The 24,206-nt window shown below is 42.9% G+C and overlaps 1 protein-coding gene across 2 annotated transcripts in view; it reads right to left on the reverse strand.

Moving 5' to 3' along the window:
• Positions 1 to 24,206, reverse strand: part of LMTK3 (lemur tyrosine kinase 3) — a 50,583-nt gene that overhangs the window by 4,584 nt on the left and 21,793 nt on the right. For both annotated transcript variants that reach the window (XM_072976748.2, XM_078377042.1), the window contains exons 10-14: positions 22,248 to 22,397; positions 14,227 to 16,724; positions 9,657 to 10,027; positions 5,330 to 5,441; positions 1,573 to 1,833 (exon numbers count right to left, since the gene is read on the reverse strand). In XM_072976748.2, the coding sequence (XP_072832849.2) occupies positions 1,573 to 1,833; positions 5,330 to 5,441; positions 9,657 to 10,027; positions 14,227 to 16,724; positions 22,248 to 22,397 (3,392 nt within the window). The remainder of the gene's footprint in view (positions 1 to 1,572; positions 1,834 to 5,329; positions 5,442 to 9,656; positions 10,028 to 14,226; positions 16,725 to 22,247; positions 22,398 to 24,206) is intronic.

Consider the following 24,206-nt stretch of genomic DNA (forward strand, 5'->3'; position numbering starts at 1 on the left):
TGAGTCTACAAGAGCTGAGCAGGTTTGCTGAGAACAGGCCATTTTAGAGATTGCTCATTCATAAGGTTGCCACAAGTTGGCAACGACTTGACAGCACATAACAACAAATGATGTTTTAAGATTATATTGAAAGGTTTAATAATCAGGATCATAACAGGTGTACGTTGGCAGAAGAAACTTAGCTCTTTCCTCTCCTGCTGTGGCCCAGGAGCCTTATTTGAAGCCACTATCAGCTGGAGGTGTGTGTGATGGTAGGGGAACCTCCCATTGTTCCCAGAGGAGGGGATTTCATTCAATGCAAATACCAGCTTAGAAGGGTTTTTTTCCCGTGAACTTCAGCATATGAAAAAAGTTAAATTAATATTCTCTCCAAACCTATTATTAATTGCAACAATTATAATACTCTTCCCCCATAATGCAATTTACATTTTTCTTTTTTAAAAACCCTGCAGTTCAAATGCAAAAGTATATCTTACATCATGGTCACCTTTTCCTGCTTCCACCAAATGCCTGTTACTCTGGCTTCGCCCACCTGTATTGCACCTTCTGCTCTACCCGATAAAATGGGAACTAGGGATGTGTGTTTTTTTAATTTTCTGGACTATACATACCATCATTCTCCATTCTGGGAATTCTACCTACAAACCCATGGCGTAGTGGGGGCGAGGGCACAGGGGCAGTAGCCCTGGGTGCAAAATTCTTCGGGGCACAAAATTTCAGCCCTGTCACGCAGCCATCAAGCAAGGTGGAGTGCACAGTGAGCAAGAAGGTACGGCAACCTTGCCTCCCCTTGCCTCCTTTCTTCTGGCTGCGGCTGCCTAAGTTGCTCAATTTCTTCCTCTGGGCAGGTGATGGCGGCAGGGTTTGGAGACAGCTGAGCAGACCCGCCTCCTTGGAGAAGGTGGGAGGGCGAAGGGCAGCCCAGAACAGCCAGGCCTCCCTCCCCTGACACAAACAACGTGGGTGAGCTGGCTATGTTGAAAGGGCGGTGCGGGGAAAGGGCTCCATCATCCCCTCCCCTGCTGCTTCCCAAGGCAACCTGCAGGGGGTGCAATACTTGCCTTGCCCCGGGTGCTGGCAACCCGTGCTATGCCACTGTCAGAAACACCTGAATCTAAACCAACTGGGAAAGAGGCCTAGATTGGAAGGCTTTGAGGCTTAGCAGGGATTTGTTCCAGCCAAGCTTCCTGTTTCTGTCCTGATGCTAGAGGGAGCTTTCTTTCTGAGCAGGAAGCTTGGGCGATGCTAGACCCAGCTAAGTTTCAAAGTCTTCCAACCTACACCTTTTCCCCAGGTATTTGTGTTGTCTGAAAGGGAGGTAGAACTCTCAGAATGGAGAATTATTACCTGTGTCGTCCAGAAGATCTGAAAATATCATCTCTAATGGGCACCAACAAATGCTGCATAGAATGTTAAATAAAAGCCATCTCTAGAAACCTTCAGTTTGTGTTACACCACAAGTCCACTAGTGATGAAACAGCTTTATCTCAACACACCTGGATGGCACTAGTTTAGACAGGGATGGGAGAATACTACTCCTGGATAAAAACCAACACATCTATATCCACTTACTGGCCGTGGGTCCAAGTTCAGTATCGCAAGATGGAGAAAGGTGGGGTTCCAAGGCAGGGGAGACAGTAAAGCGTGAAAACCTCAAGGCATCCACAAGACCAGACTCAGCTCTCTTGGCTGCCGGCAGCAAGGTAGGTGCCATGGGTCCTGGTGAAGACAGGGCTGGGTGGGGCTTGGTTGCATTGGGATCAGACACCATGGAGACGTAAGACGGGTTCTGGGCCATCAAGGGGAAATCATCATCCCACTCAAAACTGCCACCTGAGTGAAGAAGAAATGATTGAAACAGTAGAAAGGAGGACTAGTACAGAGTCAACATTGAATAACAGTTAAAGCAAGATTGGGGGAAGTGTACAGCCTGTACTGGGCATTTAGTGGGGTTCCAGGTCAATCCAAATGGTCTTATTTCTGGGACAAATTCAGATCTCTCTCCTTGAATCATTTCTCTGGGATATTCAAGGATAGGGATGGAAAGGCCTGGAAAAAAAAAGAAAGAAAAATTGGGGAAAAACAGGTTTTCCCCCTGTGTTTTGCCAAATCCGTTTTTTAGTGTTTTTTTTCCAGTAAAATTGTAATTTAAAAAAATAGAGTGTGGAAATATGTTATGTTACAATGATAAATAATAAATCTATGACATGGTATTAAAACTATAGAACATGAAGACATTAATGAAAGACTTCTGAGACTTTATGTATTTAATTTTTTTTTCTAGAGATGTAAAATTTTCATTTTTTTCCCCTGGAAAAAAAACAGGGGAAAACCTTTTTTCCCAGGAAAAAAAAAATGGACATTTTCAGAAATTTAACATCTCTATTTCCGGTTCATGCAATTCTACATTTAATGGATGTTTTCCCCACCCCCAGCATGTCAAATAAGAGCCAAATTAAACTTTGGGTCACTTTGAAGTTTGAAGAAATGGGAGTGTTTCGTCCGGGGGGGAGGGGGCAGCTGAGAGATAAGGCTAGTACAGCTAACTGAACCTCTGCAGTTGCCCATCCCTAGGTTAAAGTATTGGTCTAATAATAGTGACATCCAGGTTGGGCTAAACCCAACCTTTTCATAGCCAATATTACAAGGGAGAAACGAATGAGCAAATAAAGGTCAAGCTGAGAGGCTGTTTCCAGAGTCTTCTGAGCTTTTTTTTAAAAATAATATGCAGACATATATGGGCACCAGGGATGGGGATTGTTTTTATTTTTATTGATTGATTGAATTTTAAATAATTCTCCACTGTGGGAGTTCTAACTCACAGACACCTATATATGGCTCACCAGGGAGAATGACCTAAAAACTGGAAATCTTTGAGGCCTAGCTCAGCCTAGTTTCCTGTTCAGAAAGAAAACTCCCAGCTAACAATGCGCAGGAACAGGAAGTTTGGGCAGAACTAGGCCTCAAACCTTTCGGTCTAGGCCTTTCTCCCTGTTGAACCACATTGAGGTGCCTGTAAGGAATCTGTCTGTCAGACTGAACTCCCAGAATTTAGAACTGTGGGATGCTTAGTCCAAAAATCCCATCCCTAATTGGTACCAAGAGAAAAATGCAGTGGGGAAAAAAAAATCAGAACCACAATAATCGATGAGCACATGGATTTTTCCTACTCTATTCATTCAGTATTGACCAGGTTGGCCTCTACCAGTATATTGCTCCTCTTCTATTCTAGTTTCATTAGGAGAGTTGCTTAAGTTAATTTCTGAATAGGAGTAGCACCAGTTTTCTACAATTTTTGGTGCTTTCTGTTCAATTGTCACATAGAAACATCAGTTAACAATGTTGTACCTTCAGCCTATTTTCATGCTCTATGGCAATGTATTTTTACATGGTAATTTTAACTCTGCTGTTCTATACTCCTCTCACTTGCTACTTGTTTAATTATTTAATGGATATAATGCATTTGTTTTCATATCATTATTTTAACCAATTTACTAATTTGGGAAATCCAAATGATAGGACAGAGATTCCCTAAAATAGAAAGACATTAAAATCAGTTTTACTTTCTGTCTTCCCACTTCATTATTATGGCACAAACCTGCCCTGGATCCATTTTTAATAACAACAGAAAAATCTGTGCCACCATCTGTCTTACTGAGTGTGACAAATTTAGACTGTGAGCCTCCAAGCAGGAAAAACATTCCAAGCCTACATATCACAAAAAAATATGAAGATTAGAGTTTGAGAAATTTACTTTTTAGGACAAATACTGGCAGTTTCATTTCTCCAGCTGATAGGGGGCAAGGATGAGGTTCTGATACAACATATATGAAGTACTGGCTTTACATATGAGTTCTTACTATTTCCTTACTATGATATTCTATATGCATTTTTGTATCTGTACCTTATATGCATTTTCTAGTCAATGTATTTTGTATCCTCATTTCATCTCATGGGTCTCTCTTGGTGCTCCTGACCCTTACCGCTTGGTAACAGAAACATTCCTACATTATCACACAGCTTTGTGAGACCTCCCCCACCCATTCAAGGCCAACTCAGAATAACTCCTTTTCACAGCGCTTCAGGCAAAGACTGAAGACTGTACCATACCGTAACTTAGATGGCTCATAATCCGTCATTAACATATTTAAAGATAAGCTGCACAATGGTTCACACAAATTCACAAACTTGGCAGCCACTAACCCTGGGATACAATTTGGATATTTTTCTCACATCTACCATGGCCAATAGGATGACCCAACAGGCACCCATAGGGTTCAGGAGACCAATAGGGGGATGTTGTGCTTTATTGTCCTGTGTAAGAAACTTATAAAATGCTTTACCAATGTATGATGAGGGCTCCCAGTCCGCCTTTTAGGGACGGGGTCCAGCTATATGTTTAATAAATTGGCTTACATATAGACTGATCGATGCACTGTCTTTATCTGTTATCCCTGCCGGAGAATGGGGACCAAAATTGGGTGGTAACACAGCCAGCAGAGAAATTAAATTGGGATTCTCACCAGTAAGCTTCCAATAAGACTTCCTCTCTAATATTTATTCATTAATAGAACTGCTGGGTAGCTCAGGGATTTAGGTATCTGGCTGCGGAGCCAGAGGTTGGGAGCTCAATTCCCCACTATGTCTCCTTGACAGGGGATGGATTTGATGACCCATAGGGCCCCTTTCAGCTCTGCAGTTCTAAGATTATTATTATTATTATTATTCATGCACCTTCATTGTCCACACATTCAATAGACCAAGTGTCAAGGAGTGTCGTATCGCTTTGTCTGAATATCCAGTCAGCTGATCTCTAAGGGCCCGTCCCCTTACACCAAGTAGTATAAAACCCTACCTTTACAAAGTTCCTCAATCTGAGCACATCCTGATTAATGGAGAGACTCCAAGACTGGAGTTTTGGACCCTAATCTTTTTCTGACTTTGAACTCATGTCTGCTTCAGGACCCTCCTACTTCATATTCCTGCCTCAGCAGACCCTTCAGATGAGGCTTGGGCCATTTCACATTGTTTGGGAAGAGGGGTGAAAAACAAGTTATTGTAAAGAATGGTATTAAAGTGTTTTTAATTTGTAGAACACATTACTATAATTTTACTTCACAAGCCAGAGTTCTGCTGAGACCTAAAAAACACATCCAACATTTCATACCTGCAGATAGTAGGAAGGAGATCTCTTGCAACAGACAAGCTATTTCCTCTCTTGCAACATAACTGAATGGAGCCACTCACCCATTCCAAAACTGGAGGGAAGGCTAGTAGTATTACTTCTAAGGCTTACTACATACTCTGATCTCCTTGCTCCAATACTCACTGAAGCCATCAGCTGGTGGGAAGGCATCAAGCCCTGGTTCCGATGTTAAGCAAGGTGAAGGAGCATCTCCATCTGGGGCTCCCTGTGAACTCAACTCATTGGTTGGTGTCTCCTACATAGAGAAAAGGACAAAGTTGATGGTATAACTTCATGTCCAGCTCCTTCCTCTTTTTATTTGATCCCTTCACTACACTACACTACACATGATGACATCATAGGTGTCCATGTATGCATGGTTAAAATTTGGATGGTGCTTGTCCCCTTAAGATTTGAACATTTTAATGGATAGTGTTAAACTAATTGGGGGTGTGTGGAAAAAGAAGCAGTCTTGAAAACATACAAAGTAAGGTTTGAAAAGCAGTTTATAAAACGTTGCTGCAAAACAATCAGCTAGCTTCCATAAAGTCTGAAAGCAAGGTCATTATACAATATTCCTGAGAACTAAACATGTTTACAAATGATAGCATAAACAAAGGGAGAGCCTTGAAAGTCTATTGAAATCATTGAGAAGTAGAATGTTGCAATGTGTTGATATGACAGGCCCAAGGTGTTTCAGGTTCTGTGACTTGTGCCACTTTGTTTTATTAACCGTTTTCTTTTCAACCCACTGAAATCTGTAGCCTCTGTAATTGTTAGTCACAACAATAATGCTTATTCTCTTGGTGGCTGTTTGCAAGGTTGTAACTTGAAGAAACTATAAGATCGGAAGTAGTGAGTGCAATAAAGACTCTGTTATAATTTTTTCCTTAGTAATTCAGGAGATTGGACGGTCATTTGTCCAGGATAGTACGAGGTCCAGGATAGTATAAGGTCTCCTTCCTTGGGCAGGGGGTTGGACTAGAAGACCTCCAAGGTCCCTTCCAACCCTACGACAATTCTATGATTCTATGACCCTATGGTTACAAGTTTAGCAAAAGAGAATGCTTAGAGTTTGAAGGAAAGGTAAACATCTGTGAGAAATATAAATATATGGAGGTAGGAGACACCCACATCAACTCATCAACAGAACTCAAAGCATCATACAGTGCCATGCCACACACACCAGATACCAACAACATTGATATCAGAGATCATGAAGCAGTAGCAACAACAACAGCAGCAGGTGAGAACATGGATTTTCCTCCATAGATTCAACTGGCTTAGCTGGGTCAGGACTGAGAATAATTTTCACATATGTCTAGATATGCTAAAAGGCTAAGTAATATATTTCATATTTTACTTTCATAGATTTTTTTTAAATTTTAACAACTATAATACTTTAGTTGTTGTATTCCATGCTTTCTTATTGTCCCCTTTAGGCTCTTTTATTGTGCCCTTTTAGGCTCTAAGGGACACAGTGGCGCTGCGGGTTAAACCTCAGAAGCCTCTGTGTTGCAATGTCGGAAGACCAGCAGTCGTAAGATTGAATCCATGTGACAGAGTGAGCTCCCGTCGCTTGTCCCAGCTCCTGCCAACCTAGCAGTTCAAAAGCATGTAAAAATGTGAGTAGATAAATAGGTACCACCATGGTGGGAAGGTAACAGCATTCCGTGTCTAGTCACGCTGGCCATGTGATCACGGAAACTGTCTAAGAACAAACGCTGGCTCTATGGTTTGGAAAAGGGGAGGAGCACCACTCCCTACAGTGGGACATGACTGGACTAAATGTTAAGGGGAACCGTTACCTTACCTAGGCTCTAAGTTCCTGCTTTTTCAGAATGTAATTAAAACATTATTTTTGGTACTTTATTATACTTTTTATACCCATGCATTTTGGATTGAACTCTGATTTAACTAACTGATTGAAATTTAAGGTTAGTTTTCATATACAGTGGTGCCTCGCATAGCGAGGTTAATCCGTTCCGGATTAACCTTCGCTATGCTGAAGCATCATTGAACGGATCAAAAAAACCCATTGGAACACATTAAACATCGTTTAATGCGTTCCAAATGGGCCAAATACTCACCGTTCAACGAAGCTTCGTAATGGCCGGCAGCCATTTTTGCGCCCTCGCCTCGCTTAATGAGGGCGCGAAAACGCTGCGCGCGGCCATTTTCGGGCTTCCGGCGGCCATTTTGGCCGCCGAACAGCTGATCGTCGGGCTTCGTTTTGCGAAGATCGGTAAGCGAAACGCTTACCGGTCTTCGCAAAGCGAATTGAGCCCTATTCAAAAAACGTTAAGCGATCGCATTAGCGATCCGAAAAAACGGATCGCTATGCGATTTTATCGTTATGCGGTGCGCTCGTTAAGCGAGGCACCACTGTATATTTTGAAGCATTTGCACCTACTATTTTTCCGCAGCTGTAAGAATGTTTTCAATACATTTTGACTTGTTGCTTTTTGAAGTACAGTGGTGCCTCGACTTACAAACATCCCGACTTTTGACTATTTCAAGTTACGATGAGCTCTGGCTGCAAAATTTTGCTTTGACTTGCGGCTGGAGCGTCCAGTTACGAACAGAAAGAGGCAGGGGAAAAAGGTGGGAAATTCAAATTGCTATCCGTTGGTAGGTGAAGAGGCTGCTTCATTGTAGCTCTTTTGCCCCAACGGTTAGAGAGAGTGCGACTGGAGGAGGCTTCAGACCACCTGGTAAGGTGCTGCTTTCTACTTTTTAAAAACTGCTCTGGGTGGGTTTTACAGTGTAGTTTTGGGCTGGGGGGGGTCATGTTTCTGTGCTGTGATGGGTCTTGGGTGGTTTGTTTTTAGTATTTTTCCCCCTTTCCTCTGGGTTTTGGGGAGTTTGTTTGCTTTTTGGGTTTTTTCCCCCATTTCCGATGGGTCTTGCAGGGGTTGCTTGCTTTTTGCTTTGCTTTTTTTGCATTTTCGATGAGTCTTGCACACTTTGCTTGCTTTCTGCTTTGCTTTTTTTTGCATTTCCAATGGGTCTCGCACGCTTTGCTTGCTTTTTGCTTTGCTTTTTTTGCATTTCCGATAGGTTTTGCACACTTTGCTTGCTTTTCTCCCACCCCCTTCAGCCAGAATGGAGTAATTGCGTTTCTGATAGTCTTGCAGTGATTTTTTGGGGGGGGTGTGTGTGATTTTTCTTCTTCAGCTAGAACAGATTACAGTGGTGCCCCATATAGCGAGGTTAATCTGTTCCGGATTAACCTTCGCTATACGAAAACATCGCTGTGCGGGTAAGGAAAGCCTATTGGAACGCCTTAAACTTAGTTTAATGCGTTCCAATAAGCGTGCAAACTTACCCCTCCAGCAATGTTTTCGCGTCCGGCGGCCATTTTGGAGCCGCCGATCAGCTGATCGGCGGCTCCAAAATGGCCGCCGGATGACCCGAAATGGCCCCTATCAGTGTTTTCGCGCCCTCCTCTTGCTTACGGAGGTCGCGAAAACGCTGCGGGGGGCATTTCGGGCCATCCGCGGCCATTTTGGAGCCGTCGATCAGCTGTTCGGCGGCTCCAAAATGGCCGCCGGACGCCCCAATTGTCGCAAAGCGAGTGCGGTGAATGGGGCAGATCTGTATAGCGATCCCCAAAAAGGGATCGCTATACGGATTCTTCGTTAAACGGTGCGCTCGTTAAGCGAGGCACCACTGTAATTGTATTTCAATGCATTTCAATGGGAAATGGTGCTTTGACTTACAACCATTTCGAGTTATGACCGGAGTTACGAAACCAACTAAGTTTGTAAGTCGAGGTACCACTGTATCTTTGTGCTTATGGAACGTAGAAGCCATGTAGAAGTAAAGCTTGTATAATTAGACAAGTTGATGTTGCTTGGAATTATTGCAACCATGAAAAGACTTATACTTTAATACCCAGAGAAATTTTGATATGATTGGAAATGACTGTCTGATTTCATTCTGGAATTAACCCTGTTTTGGGATAAATGCTAGCTGTGATGAACACATGTTTCTGATTTTTCCCTAGAGGTCTATAAAGTTCTGTAGGAACCGTGTGAAGAAGTTCAGGCATCAGACTCTTCTACCTGACATCCTGTGTGCAGGATCCTTTTCTATCTATCCTGTAGTTACTGCTGGATATATTACAGGATTCTTACAAGCCCTTAACTGCTCAGGGAGAAACTTGTTACCCACAGAATGTCAACAAGCAGTTTCTGGGAGGGAAAATGCAAGGTCAGTATGGCTAAGTTTAAATCAGGTCCAGGAAGAAGTGTATGTTGTGTAGGCAGGCAAGGAAATCAGTGTGGGAGTCTGAGTGGGGGGACAACCCTGAATATGCAGAGGATAAGAGAAAGAGGGACTGGAGCCTGGATGACTGAAAGGAGGAGAGAGGGGCTGGCTGGCTTGAAAACAGAGACATTAAAGAATCCCCCCACCTGATTGTGGTCCAGCTCAAACACCCTCAGCCTTGCTCATCCTCACAGCTCACCTGATCAAAGAGGTAGACGGTGACATCGTCAAAGAAGGAGACCATCTTTCGCTTTCGATCGAGCTCAGCAGCTGCCTCCTCAGCGGAGCGCGGCGACTTGAGTAGACCACGCAAGTTGCGGCTGTCGTCACTTTCACTCACCACAATGGGGACGCCCCTCCCTCCAGGTCCAGACACGCCACCTTCTTCTTCCTCCTCAGCATCATCTTCCTCCTCATCCTCTGCTGCTATGGCAGCCTCTCTCCCACTCAAGGCTGGGCCCTCCCCCAAAGCAGCTCCTTCCCAAAACGGCCCTTTCCTTCCCCCACCAGGTGGAGGGAATGTCTGCAAGGCCAGAGGGGGAAGTGAGAGAGACAACCGAGAGAGCTTGGCTGGAGGCGAGGGTTGAGGGTCAGGTGAAGATCAGGTAAAAGGAGTGATGGGGTTGAGGAATCAATTCAGAGGTCAAGCACAGTGGATGGTATGGAAGCAAGGCAAGGAGTGAAGGGTTGAAATGAAAGAGATAGAAAGATAGTTATTTCACTAAGAACACACAGTATTCCCCAGTATTCCTGCCCAAACATACTTCTAGGTCCTCCCTTGGAAGGAACCAGCCCCAAATCAAGAATGCTTATACTGTATGCTGAACTTAGAGTAGAGGCTCTCAAAGTGCAGTCTGTGGACCACTGACAATCTGAACTCCATTCAGGTAGTTCATGAATTTATTTATGAATGAATGAATGAATGGGTTTCAGAATAATCAAGAATATCTGTACTTGGCCCTGCAATTGATTCTTATCTTCTAAATAGAGACAGAGGTTATGCTGAGCAGGATCAGAGGATCAAACAAGCGAAACGTTTTCTGGTTGAGAAATTTTGATTTTTCATCACATGGTGCTGTAGTCTATGCAATTCCAATCCTCTTCCCCCACAAAATATATTTAGTGAGATAAAAGTTACTTAAGTACTTTGATTTGTGCCACCAAAAGAGGTTGATTAAAAAGTCTGCCAAGAGTCCCAGTGGTCCATGGGGAAAATGTCTGAGAATAGCTTCTTAAATATTGCATAGCATAAAACCAGACCTACTACTGTATTCTATTATTTACTTTTAATTATGTATACTGTTAATTATTTTGTTCATTCAGGATTGTCTAATTTTGAGCAGGGACTCTGTAGGAACAGGAATGAAGGGGGAAAAGAGGGAAGTGAAAAAGAAAGATAAAGAATTGGTGACTTTATACAGTATATAGATTTTCAGAAAAATGCTGGGGTCTCTCTTATGGAGGAAAGAGTGAGTGAAATCCGCTTTTTAAAAAAAGGATGCAACAACTGATTGCATTTATAGTCCAGAAAAAAAGACCCCATAGCATTGTTACTCTTTTGTGCAGAGAGCAATATTTATTCACTACTTCTAAATATTTCTTTTTCATATGGTGGTGGCTACTTTTTAAAAAAAGAAATATAAAATTTTGAAAGTACCTAAAAAGTTATGTGCCCTTCTTTAAATAGTGAATAACTGAAGTGACAAAAACAATGAATCCATTTTTAAAGTGATGTTCAAGTCCAGTTCTAGTGTCCTGTTTCCCACAGTATCTCCTAGAAGATCATAAACTGGGCCTGGACTTTCCTCTGCTGAATTTTATGCAACAACTAGTACAGTACTCAGAAGTGTGCTGCCTCTGAAACTGGAGTGATACTGAGGTTTTCCAGCTAACAGTCATTCATAGTCCTACTGTCTATTTTAGTTTTAATTATTTCTCCAAGCCATGGCTGAAATCCCGTAATAAACCACACCTAGAATAGGCCCATTGAATCAATGAAATTTACATAGATATTGACTTACAAAATCCAGTATGCCTACTCAAGTTGTGTCTTACTACTGGGTTTCAGCCAATGACTATAAAGACATCTCATGACAACAAATTCCATACTTCAGTATATACCATATTTTCCATGTATAAGACAATACTTTTCTCTAAAATATTTAGATTAAAAATTTAGTGTCGTCTTATACACAGAAGAAAGGAGGGGGGAGGGATCAAAGCGTTTTGATTCCTGCTTTCCCCCTTCGCTTTTTCCAAAGAAAGTGGAGGGGAAAAGCACTTTCCTCGCTAGAATGTGGAGGAAGGAAGCAGGAATTAAAGCACTTTGATGATCCCTGCTTTCCCCCTCCACTTGCCTCGCAAGAAAGAAATTCTGGGTTAGAGAAGTGAGGGGCGTATTATAATTGGTGGTGTATTATACATGGAAAAATACGGTAATAAGTAAACTGTAGGTTTTAAAAATTACAATGGTTTATCTTTTCTTGAATCTACTGCCTATCCATTTTACAGGGTGACTCTGAGTTGAAGTCATTATGAGAGGAAGAAAAAGGAAGGCTTCCATTCCATACATGATTGTATGTACAATCAATGGGGGAAAGACAGTGTACCCTCCTCTTTGAATGTTATGGTTTTACATATCAGGACATAATAAAAATCATCTGGTCCTTAGCAGATCTGAAAATTAGGTCAATACAACTTCAGATGAACGACAACACATGACATATTACACCATGTCATGATTTATTTAATTAAAAATAAAGCCAAAACAGAGAAGCCGTGTGTGAAAACTAAGTACACCTTATGATTCAATAGCTTGTAGAACCACCTTTAGCAGCGTTAACTTGAAGTAATCATTTTCTGTATTACTCTATCAGTCTCGCACATTGTTGTGGAGGAATTTTAGCCCACTCTTCTTTACAACGTTGTTTCAGTTCTTTGAGGTTTGTGGGCATTTGTTTATGCACAACTCGCTTAAGGTCCAGCCACAGCATTCTAGTTGGTTTGAGGTCTGGACTTTGACTGGGCCATTGCAACACATTTTGGCCAAGCTTTAGCTGTCAGACAGATGGCTTTACATTTGACTCTAGAATACTGTACTTTGGTATACAGAGGAATTCATGGTTGATCCAATGACTGCAAGGTGCCCAGGTCCTGTGGCTGCAAAACAAGCTCAAATCATCACCCCTCCACCACCGTGCTTGACAGTTGGTATGAGGTGTTTGTATTGATATGCTGTGTTTGGTTTTCACCAAACATGGTGGTGTACATTATGGTTAAACATAGTCTCTTGGGTTTCGTCTGTCCAAAGGACACTGTCATGTGATTTGTCCAGCTGCAACTTGGCAAACCTACACTGTGCTGCCATGTTCTTTTTAGAGAGAAGAGTTGGCAACCCTTCCAAGCAAACCATACTTGTTCAGTCTTTTTCTAATTATACTGTCATTATCTTTAACATTTAATATGCTAACTGAAGCCTGTAGAATCTGAGATGTAACTCTTGGGTCTTTTGCTATTTCTCTGAGCTTTACATGGTTTGACCTTGGGGTAGATTTGCTTGGATGTCCACTCCTGGGAAGATTGGCAGCTGTCTTGAATGTTTCCACTTGTGAATAATCTTCCTCACTGTAGAATTGATGGACTTTACATGGTTTGGAAATGGCCTTATAACCCTTCCTAGACTGACAAGCAATAATTGTTTCTCTACGATCATTACTGATGTGCTTCCTCCTTTGGTGAATGCTCTAGACCAGTGGTCCCCAACCTTGGGCCTCCAGATGTTCTTGGACTTCAACTCCCAGAAATCCTGGCCAGCAGAGGTGGTGGTGAAGGCTTCTAGGAGTTGTAGTCCAAGAACATCTGGAGGCCCAAGGTTGGGGACCACTGCTCTAGACCACCAAATTGCTAAAACAACTTTTATAGAGGTGGTGACACTTGTTGATGATCAATTGCTCAACAGCATTTGATTAGCAGTTCCTAGCTGCTACTTAGCCACTCAATTCCTATGGAAGTAGTAAGGGTGTACTTAGTTTTTCACACATGGCTTCTTCATGTTGGCTTTATTTTTGTAAACTAAATCATGACACTGTGTAATATGTCATGTGTCGTTCATCTGAGGTTGTTTTTATCTAATTTTCAGATCTGCTAAGGACCAGATGATTTTTTTATTATGTCCTGATATGTAAAACCATAGAATTCAAAGAGGATTCAAAGAATTCAAATTCTTTTTCACATGACAACTTGGGAACATAAAGACACCCTGATTACCAAAAAAAAAAAAAAAAAATCCAGAATGATATAGAAACATTCTTGTAGGAAACTGAACTGCCACATTTTTGCTTTCTCATTTCTTTATCTCCCCCGCTCCCATACACACACCTTCTAGAACCCACTGCAGTCAAGCAACAGTTTCCTCTATCCATTCAGAACTAACCTAAGAGGTTTTGCTACCTGGGGTGAAAGACAAGATGACAGAACTGCTTTCCTTGTGCATATGGACTGACATCTGAATCTTATTTTTACACTACTGATAGAATGACATATCCCACTGTTAACTATGGTCAGCACCCAGCTTTGAGGATAAAGTAAAGCCAGGTGCCCTCAAACAGTTTGGTCCTTCAGCTCCTTACCACGCCCTGCATCTCAGTATCCACTGCTTGAGGCAGCCACCTCTTTCTGCCTAATGGTAGGGCTGGCTCTGCCTCCAGTTGTTCTATCAATGTCCTTCCTCTCTCTCTTACCACCATCCCAACCATACACAGGACCCTTACCTTTGATATCTTCACCAGCTTGCATCACAGGGATTCTAGGTCCCTGCTCCTTTTTGGGCTGCTCAGCTGCTACAGAACAGTCTTCCTGTCCATCCTGTAATTCAGCAACAGAAGGCATGGCTACACTGTGGATCTCCTCCATGCTGCTAGGCTTCTCTGTGTGACTTGACTTTTCCCGTTCTTTCCTTTTCTCTTCCTCGCATTTTGGCTCCATCCTTTCAGTTTCTCCATCTACCTCTTCATGTTGCTTCTCCTCCTCTTCTTGCGCCTCCTCCTTTCCTTTATTTTCCACACTTTCTGACCACTGGGAATCCACCACATCCACACTGTGGCTTTTCTTGGCCTCTTCCTCTTCTTCTTCTTCCTCCTCCTCCTCTTCCTCCGTCTCCTCCTGCCCCTCCTCTGGCTCTAGGGTCCAGAGCCTGAGAACAGCCTGATCCTTCAAAAGGCCAGCTGGTGAAATACCCACTGTTGGGGTCCTCTGAGTGCACAGCAGGTTGCGTGTGACATTTTCCTGCAGTGTGACCATCAGTTGTTCTTTGCACACCTGAACCACAAAACCTCCATCCACTGTTATCTTCTCCACCGGTTTTACTCTCTCACTTCCAAGACCAACAGCTGCAGCAGGTTCCTCAGGGGGTTCTGCCTCCCCATCAGAAAAGTAGGCAGAGTCACGGTGAGGTGTTGCTGGCCCTAAACTCCTCCCTACCTCTTCCTCTAGCTCTGCCCCTTCTTCACTCACAGATAAAGTCAGATCACTCGTGGACTGAGAAATGGGCGTGGTTGGAAGTTTGCCAGAATCTTCTTCTGTCTCTATTACTTCTTCCTCTTCCCTGGAAGGTGGTGGAGGCGGTTCCTCTTTGAAAATGAATTCAGGCGAGAAAGTGCTCTCTGTTTCATAGCCACTATCCCCAAATTTTTGCCCTGGAGACGAATAGTGTGATGCAGGGCTGCAAACATCTGACGAACTAGTATTAGAAGGGATATCCAGTGAATCCACAGAGTCAAGGGTCCCCCTTTGCCTATCTGGTGCCGCTGGGGAAAGATTTATGGTTGCAGGGCCAGTGGAGAACCCATCAATGGCTTCCGGGAGAATCGCAATGGTCTCCTCATCATTGCTTTCAGCTAGTGTGGACAACGGTGGTATCTCTACAGGGACAATCACATTACAGCCACTAGAGGACATAGCTGGGAAGGGTGATCCAGGGGGACGAGCGTTCCCCCCACCTCTCTGCTTTGGGTAGTCTTGAAGTTCATAGGTCTTCACAACTGTGCCCATGAGTGGGTCATAGAATTCACTATGCTCCTCCCCATCCCCATCGCAGTCCCTAGAGGGAAGCATAGGACAGTCAGAGAGGGAGCCCCGTTCCACTTTCAGGGAGGAGTCATCCTCAGTGCCATAGCTGTCACGGTGAGGGCGGCGCAGGGGCGGGCCATGGTTGCTCCAGCTGCTCACAACATCCCCGCGAGGAATGGCACACGTGCAACGTGCGCGAGTACACAGCGGGCATGGCAAGAGGTGGCGCCGCCCGCCCCCAACGCTGCTTCCACCGTCATCGGTGCTGCTCCCAGAACTTTGATCCTCCATCAGGGAAGGCTCTTGTTCCCACGAGGGGGACCCCTGGAACTCAGAAGGATCTCCAGCCAACGTCTCCCCTGCCCCCCGTTCTTCCATCATCTCAGCATCCCAGCTACGCTGTTGGTCCTCCAGTTCACGGTACACCGTGAGTAGGGACTCGGCAAGGAATGCTTCGCCCCCTGTGGCTGGCGTCTCTGTCAGGGACGTCTCCTGGATCTCGCCATCCACACGGAAAGGGTTGCTGTCACTGCTGCCGCTGGCCAAGAAGGGGTTGGTGCTACTGGTTTGCTCCTGTGGCCGATAGGGAGCGCTGTGGCAGTCCCAGTCTGAGGGAAAGAGAGGCTGGGGTGGGGAGCCAGGGCTGGGGGCACAGACAGGCCCCTCACCACTGCCATGGTCCTCCAGGCGGATATAATACTCACTGCTGACTGAAGGGCTCCGGGCACTGATTACGGGCACCACGCTGGGCGTCTCCAAGCTGTGCCCCCGCTGCGTGGCCTGTTCATAGAAAGGATTGCTTCCCGGCACAGCCAGCCCACCATTGGTGGAAGAATACTCGGGCGGCGCTGAGGCAGGGCCCTTCCATCGTCCCAGGCGGGCCTTTTCCCACATGTACTCAAAGTTCAGCCCCCCACTGCTCTCAGTCACGGTCAGAATATCGTCCATGTCGCCCCCGTGGAACCCGTCCAACAGAGGATAGGCCGAAATCTCTTCCGACGAACGGCGGTGGCGTGCCGAGGACGAGGCCGGCGGTGGGGAAGAGGAGCGCTTGGGTTTCAGAGCACTCCAGCGCCACTCAAAGCTCTCCTCTGCCTGAGCATTGGAGCGCTCGTTCAGCAGGTAGCTCACCTGCAAATGTAGCTCTTCCATAGTTGGGCGGTGGGATGCTGGGAGCCAGCAGGACTGCATTACCTCGTACCTGCATTAGGTTAGGGACATAGGAAGGATAGAGGAACAGTCGGAAAAACAGGCAGAAATAGGAGGGAGGGGAGGGGAAACAGTTTGGGATATAGCCTGAAAGAACAGTTTTGGAAGTTGGGGGGGGGAATACGGAATGGGGACTTAAACAAACAAATAAACAAAAGGTCAGAAGAGAACTGCCAAAAAAGAAGAACGGTGGGAACACAAGTACCGTTTGAAATATACTGCTGATCACTTAAGGAACTGGCGGTATAGAAAAAAAGAAAAGCAGGACAGAGGCGACATGTGTACGACAACAACAGGAACCACTGAGGGGAAAACTGTTAGGAGGGAAAGAAGTTAAGTAGAACAGTCGGAAAGCTGCTTGGAAGCTTTGGTGGAGAAAAGAATAAAAAATGAATTATTTGAAAAAAGGAATTTGGCAGGATAAAGTAAGAATGGCTGCAACGTCAGAAGGGCAAAACAGGTGGAGGGCAGCATAATGCAGTCAGTCGGAGGCATAGGGAAATTGTTGTAATAGAAGGCTGAGCAACTTGTGGTACTGCAGGAGTTGCCAAACTTCAACTCCCATGATTCCTCGGCATTGGCTAGGCTGCTTCTGGCTGATGGGAGTTGCAGTCCAACCACAATCTCGAGGGCCTTGCTTGTCATATAATGACATGCTGTCCTGTAATAACATAGCAAGCTGCTTCATCCTGAGTCAAACCATTAATCTACTTAGCTCAGTACTGTTTAAACTGGTGGGCCACAGCTCTCCAGAGTCTCAGACAGGGGTCTTTCCGCAGCTCTACCTAGAGATTGTGGAGATCAATCTTGGAGGTTTTCTGTGTGCAACAGATGTGCTTTACCACTTCCTTCAGACAGCAACAAAAAAGCATAACTGGAGAGCTACAGAACATTGCACAAATATTTCAAAAGCACAGACAAAAATCAACTTTTTAAATTGAGGATTGGGTGGGCTGAAGGGATAGCCACACACCTTGGCTGAATCAAAAGCAACTAAGTGTCTTGTGGGACCTTAAAGACTAACCAGGTTTATTTGGCGTGAGCTTGCATAGACTAGTTTCTACCAAATAAAACTGTGTAGCCTTCAAGGTACCACAGGATTCTTTGGTTATCTTTTTTTTTAGTCATTTAGTTGTGTCCGACTCTTCGTGACCCCATGGACCAGAGCATGCCAGGCCCTCCTGTCTTCCAAGAGGTTCTTTAATTCCTCCTCACTTTCTGTTATCAGAGTGGTATCATCTGCATATCGGAGGTTGTTGAATTTTTTTCCGGCAATCTTGATTCTGGCTTGGGATTCATCCAGTCCTGCCTTTCGCATGATGTATTCTGCATATAAGTTAAATAAGCAGGGGGACAATATACAGCCTTGTTGTACTCCTTTCTCAATTTTGAATCAATCAGTTGTTCCATATCCAGTTCTATCTGTTGCTTCCTGTCCCACATATAGATTTCTCAGGAGATAGATAAGGTGCTCAGGCACTCCCACCTCTTTAAGAACTTGCCATAGTTTGTTGTGGTCAACACATTCAAGGCTTTTTCGTAGTCAACGAAGCAGAAGTAGATGTTTTTCTGGAATTCTCTGGGTTTCTCCATAACCCAGCGCATGTTAGCAATTTGGTCTCTAGTTCCTCTGTCCCTTCAAAATCCAGCTTGTACTTCTGGGAGTTCTCGGTCCACATACTGCTGAAGCCTACCTTCTAGGATTTTGAGCATAACCTTGCTCGCATGTGAAATGAGTGCAATTGTACGGTAGCTGGAGCATTCTTTGGCATTGCCCTTCTTTGGGATTGGGATGTAGACTGATCTTTTCCAATCCTCTGGCCACTGCTGATTTTTCTGAACTCCCAGGCATATTGAATGTATCTTAACAGCATCATCTTTTAAGATTTTACAACTGGAATGCCATCACCTCCATTGGCCTTGTTGTTAGCCGTGCTTTCTAAGGCCCACTTGACTTCACTCTCCAGGATGTCTGGCTCAAGGTCAGCAACCAGACTATCTGGGTTGTCTCGGACATCCAGATCTTTCTGGTATAATTCTTCTGTGTATTCTTGTCACCTCTTCTTGATGTCTTATACTTCTGTTAGGTCCCTACCATTTTTGTCTTTTATTATGTCCATCTTTGCACAAAAGTTTCCAATTTTCTTGAACAGGTCTCTGGTTTTTTTCCTTTCTATTATTTTCCTCTATTTCTTTGCACTGTTCATTTAAGAAGGCCCTCTTGTCTCTCCTTGCTATTCTTTGGAAGCCTGCATTCCATTTTCTATAACTTTCCCTATCTCCATTGCATTTTGTTTCCCTTCTCTTCTCTGATATTTGTAAGGCCTCATTGGACAACCAGTTTGCTTTCTTGCATTTCCTTTTCTTTGGGATGGTTTTTGTTGCTGCCTCCTGTATAATGTTACGAGCCTCCATCCATAGTTCTTCAAGCACTCTGTCCACCAAATCTAGTTCCTTAAATCTGTTCGTCACTTCCACTGTGTATTCATAAGGGATTTGGTTTAGATTATACCTGACTAGCCCAGTGGTTTTTTCCTACTTTCTTCAGTTTAAGCTTGAGTTTTGAGTTTTAATTTGGTTCTCTTTTAGCATTCCACAAAGAGGTGTATTGCAGCAATAGAAACAAAGAGCAAATACACTTCAAAACAGAAATTGAAAGAAAGAGAAATCTTCCTGAATGGCAAAGTCACATAGAGCAGGTTTGTTGTTGCTTGCCTTTATTATTTTTGCATTTTCTTTGAATGGACTAACAAGGACCATGCAACCTCAAAATGCTGTTTTTTAGGATGGAAAACCAACAATGAACCAATCATTTTTTTTCTCCTTAAGTTTAAAAATGGTGCAAAACATAGCCCTGGTGAAAAGAGAGCTATTTTATTTATTTATTTATTTATTTATTTATTTATTGTATTTATACCCCGCCTATCTAGTCATTTCGACCACTCTAGGCGGCTTACAACATAAGGATAACAAGTTCTAAAAAAATTTATAACAATTTATTAATTAAATGATTAATTAAATTATAGACTTATAACCTAAGGAGTACTTTGGGGCATCAAATCTTCATGAAACTCAACACACCCTGACCCAATTTTCCTCATTTTAGCAGTTCAATAGATGGTGGGGGAGATAGACACTTTATTGCACCAATAGTTAAATAGGAGTCAGAAATTCTGATTGATCCACTGCAAAACCCCAGGTCTCCATTCTGCTCACCTCTTGGGATCGGATGGATATCTTTCATCACCCATTTCCATTTCGAAATGACTACAACTTCATCCCTCTTGGATTAAAAAAAGAAAAGCTAATGTGGCTCCTAGGCACTACATGAAGGTCACTAACCAAAGAAAACGTGTACAATGGAGGAATGAGCAAAAAAAAAAAAAAAAGACACAGACCACAAGACATATTTTCTTGCAAAGAGAAGCCCTACTGGGCCAGAGACATCCCAAAACATTTTGCATCCTGAGATGGACCAGAAAATCTGTTGCTACTTTTGAAAAGTAACATGGTGAACACCAAAATGGCATTATGTGGATGGCCAGTTTGTTACTCCTAAAACATGGGGGGGGTATTATCATTTTGGCAAATTTTAGCATTTTTGGCCATCTTTGCATTTTAAGTGTAATTTTCAAAAATTAGGGGGAAAAATTCTGAAAGGCAAGTCACTAATAGAGATGGACACAAGTCAGAAAAATTGTGATTTGTTTTAATTTGTAGTAATCAAGTTTGATGAATCATGAATTATAAACTGACTGTTTTTTCTTACAATAATTTTCTTTAAACCCTTTAAAATGCCCCCCTAGCACCTAGAGACACCAAATTCACAAGGGAGCTTCCCCTGACTCTCCTCTATAAGCACTGCCAGTTTGGTGAAGTTTGGATTTCGGACATCCGAGTTATATACCCACGAGAAGGGTCCCCCAGGAAACTATCCTTTAGCAGTTGGCTTGGTCAAACCCAATCTTCACCAAGCCTGAGGGGATTGTAGAGGAGAGTCAGAGGAAGCTTCTCTGCCATTTTGATGTTTCTAGGTCCCATGGAGAACTTTTTATAGCCAACAAATTGACAAATCAAAAATCATTAAACATTTCGTTGATTTGTATTTGGGGGGGGCATTGATTTGTACAAATGCAAACTGATGAATTAGTGATTTTGAATGAATTTGATGGTTAGTTTTTTAATTCCTGCCCATCTCTAGTCACAAGTGATTCTGCAAGATATTCTTCAAGTAATCAGCAACAAAGTACAGTAATTACTGTTAAAATGTAGTAAGTGCTGAATTCCATTTTGAAAATTATACTAACATTGCAGATGCTCAGAAAGAGCCACAAGTGCCTCTACTCCTTCCTTTGAAGTAAAAACATAAAAATAACAAGGTAAATAACTAGCATTAGCTGCCCTTTTGCAAGAATCAACATCTGGTGGGGCCAGCCTGTTTTTAGCAGGAAAGGAATATTTCCATGAAATTATCCCCATTGTTGTTTTTCATTATAAACATTGAGCTGTAATTAATTGGCCCATTTATCAGAAAGCCAATGCTTTAAAACTGTTAATGGTGAAAGGGATTATGCTTATGGTAATAGTGACTATGATGATGATGGCTGTCAGCAAAGCAGATTAACTTCATATATTGCTTTCTGTTTCTGAATATTTTTTCTAATTCACTTTCTACTTTATGGAAAGTTACAGGAACAATCCTCAGAAACACTGCTAAAAAAACAAGAATGTAATTTAAAAGCAAAGCTTCAAAGACTCATTTTAAAAAAGGCTGGTCTCCATTTCAGCTATGTACCTGACTGTTTCATACTTGTTTGTCATGGCTTCTCCTAAAGGATCCTGGGAACAGTAGTTTGGTTCCAAGCAGTGTTATAGGGCTATAATTCCTGGGGAGGCACTGGTTCCTCAACTACCTTGGGCTTGTGTTATACCTAGCTATGCCTGAAAAAGGATATTAAAAGCATCCAAAAGGAATTCCACAACAGAAAGGGGGAAACGCTTGAAACAGCTGCTGAAAAGGTGGTCGAAAAGACAAAAACTGAAGCATCTGAGCAGGAATGAGAGTTAATTTGCAGAAGATAGCAGGAAAATAGGTAGGTTGAGAGGAAAAATAATTTGGAAAGCATCTGTATAGCTGAAGAGATACAGAAAGATGAAAAGATGCAAGGAGATGCCACAGCTGGAAGAAGACCTGCCAGAATGACAGAATAGGGAGAGAAATGGGTGAACAGTTGGAGGAACACAGAGAGGGAAGAATGGAAGAACATTAGGAGAATCAGGAATGCCAACAACCACCTTCATGCCTAGGTAAGAACCCCAAACCACAGGCTACTCAGAAGATAACAATATATGTTGATTTAGGATGGGAGAGACCAATGAGGAAAATATTCAGAGGCTGACAAGTATTTTTTCCCCAGGAAAGCTATTACCCCAGGCTATGAAAATGTGCCGACTAAGAGATCTTAGCTCTCTCAGGACTACACAGATGGGTTGCTATGTGTAGGGAAGGACTCACCAATAGTCAGAGTAAGGAAGTTTAAGGCGTGGCTTGGCCAGTTTCATCTGCTGCTCCTTGATGACAAAGGTGAGCACCTCCTCATCGGAAAGGTGTCGGTAAGGCTGGGAGCCAAACTCAAAAAGCTCCCAGATGGTCACCCCCATAGACCTAACAAGAAAACACACCATGAGATCACAACACCAAGAAAAGTAAGATTCCATTGGGCTCCAGTCAATGGTATTCAGGGACTCTGGCTAAACCCTGTTAGCCTTTTATCATTTAGCCCTATAAAATGAGAACTCAGTCAAAACAACGTAGAAAATAGTGATTGATCAACAGCCCCCATTGTGTGACAGCCAAGGAATCCATTTCAAATAGTAGAATTAAGTCTTTAAATATTTGAAGAAAAGGAAAAATGCTTCAGAGTCCATACAATGACCAAATGCAGCCTCCTCTGTGTACACACACACACACACACACACACACATCCACAACAAATAGGCAGTTCCAAAATCTTTCATGAGCACTGTTACAGAGGTGCCTTGCAAGACGATATTAATTCATCCCGTGAAAATTGCTGTTTTGCGAAAACATTGTCTTGTGAAATGCAGTTCCCCATTGGAATGCACTGAAATCCATTTAATGCGTTCCAATGGGGAAAATAGTCGTCGCTGTGCGAAAATCGCCCATAGGGAAAACTGTTTTGTGAAACACAGACCAGCTGTCAAAATCGCTGCCTTGCGAAAATCGGTCCCTAAAAAAAACGTTTTGCGAGTTGCGGACCTGTCAAAATCGCCCATAGGGAAAACCGTTTTGTGAAGCGCTATAGCGATCTCAAAAACTCATCATCTTGCGAATAAACCATTTTGCGAGGTAATCGTCTAGCGAGGCACCACTGTACTAAAATTTGTAACTAATAGTAGCTAGTTCTGTAAAGTCTGCAGTAGCAGACAGGGCCTTTTGGTCAATGGTGAACTCAAAGGAAAGCTTTAATTCATAATTCATAATCTTTGTGAAATCATGACATCTGAAATTTCCAAAGGAAAAAAATTAATTTGGAGCGGCATATTTAAACAGCATATTTTTAAAACTACATTTAAATAGTCCCAATAATTACTAGCCAGTATCCCCTTGCAGAGTTCCACCAGCACAGTGAGAATGGCATCAGCAGCAGCAGGTTGCCACTAATTGAAGAGTTCCTTTTTCAATTTCAGGGTGTGCACAACTTTTTCTCATTGCACATGCAACTGAAAATCAAAATAATTAACTTTTAAATTAGTGGCAATCTACTGTCGCAATCTACTGTTTTGACGAGGCTCTGGGAGGCAGTGGAAGACAGGAGGGCCGGGCGTGCTCTGGGGTCACAAAGAGTTGGACACGACTTAACGACTAAACAACAACAACTGTTGCCAGGAACATCATTCCCCCTATGCCAGCAGAGTCCCTCAAGAGGATATTGGCCATTGAATGAAATAAATTTATTAATTTATTATTACTTTACACTGCTATTAAATAACATTTTCTCTAATTTGTTTACAAAGAAGTTTAAAAAAAGTAAATATTGACTACAAGAAGAATGCAGCAAGTGCCAGATCGAAATTGTTATTTTCTGCAAGGACAGAAATAAAACGATAGCAATAACAGTGAACTCTGTGATACAGTGGTTAAACTGCAGTACTGCTGTCAAGCCTCTGCTCATGATCAGAGTTTGATCCTGACAGGCTTAGGTAACCAGCTCAAGGTTCACTCAGTCTTCCTTCCAAAGTCAGTAACATGACTACCCAGCTTGCTTTGCATAATTATTTGTAAGCCACCCAGAGAGTGCTGTAGCACTGTGAGGCAATATATAAATAGAATCAATCAATCAATCAATCAATATCAACAGAAATATGAATGCTAGTCAACAATAATCATTTTTAAAAGAATCCTAATTAAAGAAGCCCAGATTGTAAACACACCATTGTATAAAAGACCTGA

Source organism: Pogona vitticeps, chromosome 6 (assembly GCF_051106095.1).
Source record: "Pogona vitticeps strain Pit_001003342236 chromosome 6, PviZW2.1, whole genome shotgun sequence".
NCBI lineage: Eukaryota > Metazoa > Chordata > Lepidosauria > Squamata > Agamidae > Pogona > Pogona vitticeps.